Raw genomic sequence first — 3,830 nt, forward strand, 5'->3', positions numbered from 1 at the left:
CATAATAAATAATACAATTCGTAAATAGTCGTATTGCATCACGAGTGTGCGATTGCCAATTAACATTTCTTGGCTTTAACATTTGAAGAAGGGTGCCTGATAACAACCATGGAATAACACTTTACAAAAGCCAATGTGTTTTACGTCGCATCGACAAGTGGATTCATTTAAAGCCAAATAGAACCAGAAAATGGCGTGAACAAAATGACAAAAACATTATCAGAATCAGTTTAAAATTGATTTAAACCTGAATTGAATCTTTCATCAATCTTTAATAATTCATTTTATTAATCCGATTTATTTTCTATCTCGACGTAATACGAATTTAAATGATATGCAGTTCACGTCGAAAACAGATACGTTTTACTTCAAAGATCTTTGGGAATTTTACATGCTGATCTTGGGAGATCTTTCAACCAAAAGTTGATGTTTGAATATATTCGTTTATAGTTTTCAGAATGGTGAATATGTTTGCATAAAGAACACCATTTTTGTTCTTGATAATGAATGATATAATTTTTAGTCCACGAAAAAAAATCAGTTGCATTATCGAAAGATCTCTTCATCGCTTCCCCTAACGCATGGCCTTTAACAAAGTCCTTGGCATCTAGATAAGATCCGGGTGGGAGAAACAGGGAGTAATTTGACCCACCTCTTACAACTGAGACCGTAGAGAAAGAGAATGTATAGGTTTTAAATGCTTTTTCTGTAATGTAGTCAACACACAGAGAGTTTTCAAAGGCCAAGTAATATCTGTAATGTTTTTGAAGAAGTTTCATACAATTGTTTTCGTTTGATCTGGTGCATCTGTGTTGACCACAGCCACCGTAAACATGAATATCAGTGGAGTTTTTAAGACTCTTTATGTATTGCATTCGTTTGCTTGGAGTGTGACAGTTAGACACTAACCAGGCAGTATTTCTGTCTTTGGCTTTCCACTGTTTACGTATATTCATTGTAGTGTTATTTCGATGAAACTGAAATCCAGAATAAACCGACAGAACATCAGAATCCCTTCTATATGTGAACGTCCAATTGAATAAATTATTCCACTCTGACAAGTCATTATAATAGTGATGTGGGGATTCCATACCATGCATTATCCAAACTTGGCCACGTAACTTATTTGGTGGTTTGGTTTTCTTTCCAATTCTGGGTCCATGAAAAAGGACGAAATTTGCCGAGTCTAGCTTTGATCCTGATATCATTTTGCATGGGTATTCACAATTATTGAATACAATTTCAGGTACCCATTCAGGTCTATTGTAGTAAAGAACATTAATCTCTTTAGGAGGTTCCTGAAAGGCAGGTTGTTCTGACTTGTCAAAGTAAGCAGGCAAAACATCGGATTTCAACACGATTACATTAAAAAATAGCATCCCGATGCCCATCGCCACTACCAGGATTCCTCCGCAGATATATCTGGGTGGTCCACTGAAAACAAGATTAAATAAAATGAGAAACATTTCAGTAAAAAAGACGTTAATATGATGAATTAGTATCGATCGGAGACTAAGAATTAGTTTAATTTACAATAATTGCGAAACAAGTTGTATCAACTTACATTAATCGCTCTTGTATGTCCGAATGGAAGCACGCGAGGGGTATTACTGTTTGGGAAACCGGAGTACCATGGGGAAAACCGACATGATCGGTGAACTTATACCTTTTCACATCCGGTCAGGGAATCGAATCCGGACGCCTTGGTGTGTGCGTATCAGCCAACCACCCTGTCAGGCTGAGTGAAGTGTTTTTTGAAAGCATGGTACGAGTGTCCAAGAACATCTATCACTCGTCCCTCTACTGATTTTATATGCATTTAATGAAGAAAAACGAAAATTGTGTAGGTGTTATAATAACTTAACATTTTGTTTCAACTGTATCTAACCTTAATTTGTATTAAAATGTGTTATTAACTCGTAAGTCTTGCATATAGGAGCGAAAGTAACATTGGAAGATAAATAGAGTACATTTACTGCTGGTAGCATTTTAAGAAAAAAAATCACCGGATATGACATGATACACGTGTCTTACTCTTAAACAGAGCATTAGATGGGTTTCAAAAGGCCACCAGTACGACGGATGAGTGCTTTTGAATGTTTGAAAATCTCAATACGAGGAATAATGGAGCCCGAGCTCATTAGCCCGTGGTGATGAATCTGATATTGTCCTCCATGAGTACTGGTTTCGGCCCTGCCTACGAAGAACGGCTAGGTTTTCGTGCCTTCGTTTTTTGTGTCTATCGTCCTTGTCCCAGTCATGATTAGCCATGATTATAAGAGAATGCTAAGCTTATTCATGTATTTAGAATGGTAACTATCTTTTTCTTTCGGTGTGACAGATTTCATCTCCTGGCATGTTTTTCTTTACCAAGACACTGTACTTGTGATTGTTTCCAAGTCGAATATTAACCATTATTGTAGACATAGCGTTCGTGCTGTAAACACCGACTAGGCTAGTATTTTATCTTTAATACAAGTGAGATAAACCATTGAATACAGCGGCAAATCAGTCCTTTAGGTATTTCAAATTATTTAAAGTCATGTCAGCAACCCATAATCTGTCTGTTACATGAACTCTCGTCCAACAAAACAGTGCCTATAACATTCAGCATTCTCCTTTTGTCATTTATAGATATATAGATCAATATTGCTTTCATTTCGCAGTTATAACGTTTGAAAACTTGTAGAAACGAAATGTAGCATAGAATCACTTTAACATATCCCCGGTATACTTTTTGCCACATCTTTATATTACCACTTCATGACGCACTGTTTTTTGTTCATCACTTTGTATGCATTGATAATTGCTTGTTGATTGCTTAATATTATATATATATATATATATATATATATTTATGTATGTATGTATATATGTATTATATGATATAATATGTATATAAATATTAATTAATACTAATTATATTATTTAATTTATAGACTTGATTTTATAACTCTTTGTGAAATGAAAAGGAAAGAATATATCAAAGACATGCATTCTTGATTTCGTTTTATCTGGGTTCGGAATGCTTTCAGATACTTTTGTGAATCTTAAAGCGGTAGGCGAGCCGTCCATATCATACAATAATAGATATAATAGAGCAATTCGATTAGATTTTCAGGGAAAAGAGGTGTACGGATGTGATTACGTACAAGTCAAAGATAATTACTTTGTTGTCTGTTTACATTGTTTTTCAATCGTTTCAAAGAGTTTGCATGCAAGATTAAGAAATAAATAAAGATCTTTTCCAATTTCATCTAATTCATTATCGTCACTGTCTATGTGGACATCCTATTGAGGGTGTACATAATTTCTTTTTATGTAGAAATTTCTGACTCAAATACATGTAAATTTTAATGTCATATCTCTCTCCCTTTGATAAGTGTGTTGTAAATCTGATATTCACCTAAATAAAACATCCCTTCTCTCTCTCTCTCCCTCTCCCTCCCTCTCCCTCTCCCTCTCTCTCTCTCTCTCCCTCCCTCCCTCCCTCTTCCCCCCCCCCTCTCTCTCTCTCTCTCTCTCAAATAAAACATCTCAGTCTCTCAAATAAAACATCTCTCCTACTCTCTGTCTGTCTGTCTGTCTGTCTCTCTCTAATTCTCTCTCTCTCTCTGTCAAAGATATAAATGTATAAATGCAACAATATCATCTTGAATTGCATCAGATAAAATGAAGGTAATTGCCGTAACGACAGTACTTATAGAACTGTTTAAACACAACATCTTCTTATTCGAAATTTATTTTATGTCCCATTTGATTAAAGTTACTGTCAAGGCCGACTGGCTTTCATATTTCGGAGGCTAACCTTCCATTTGTTATTTACCCGA

The 3,830-nt window shown here is 35.3% G+C and overlaps 1 protein-coding gene across 1 annotated transcript; it reads right to left on the reverse strand.

Annotated features, from left to right (window-relative positions):
• Window positions 1–368: 368 nt before the first annotated feature.
• On the reverse strand, window positions 369–2,271 carry LOC132549364 (glycoprotein 3-alpha-L-fucosyltransferase A-like). Its single transcript, XM_060213294.1, has 2 exons — window positions 2,117–2,271; window positions 369–1,434 (listed from the first exon to the last, which is right to left on the reverse strand). The coding sequence occupies exons 1-2, from the start codon at window positions 2,269–2,271 to the stop codon at window positions 369–371; spliced, it is 1,221 nt and encodes a 406-aa protein (XP_060069277.1).
• Window positions 2,272–3,830: the final 1,559 nt, after the last annotated feature.

Source organism: Ylistrum balloti, unplaced genomic scaffold, assembly GCF_031769215.1.
Source record: "Ylistrum balloti isolate Yb309-2 unplaced genomic scaffold, AGI_CSIRO_Ybal_v1 Utg370056, whole genome shotgun sequence".
Classification (NCBI taxonomy): domain Eukaryota; kingdom Metazoa; phylum Mollusca; class Bivalvia; order Pectinida; family Pectinidae; genus Ylistrum; species Ylistrum balloti.

Bases quoted from the DNA above. Each gene is read 5' to 3' on its own strand.
- LOC132549364 (XM_060213294.1), bottom strand. From the start codon at position 2,271: ATGGCTAATCATGACTGGGACAAGGACGATAGACACAAAAAACGAAGG. The intron at 1,435-2,116 runs GTATTGAGATTT...TCTTGTTTTCAG, and splicing joins CTCGGGCTCCATTATTCCTC to TGGACCACCCAGATATATCT.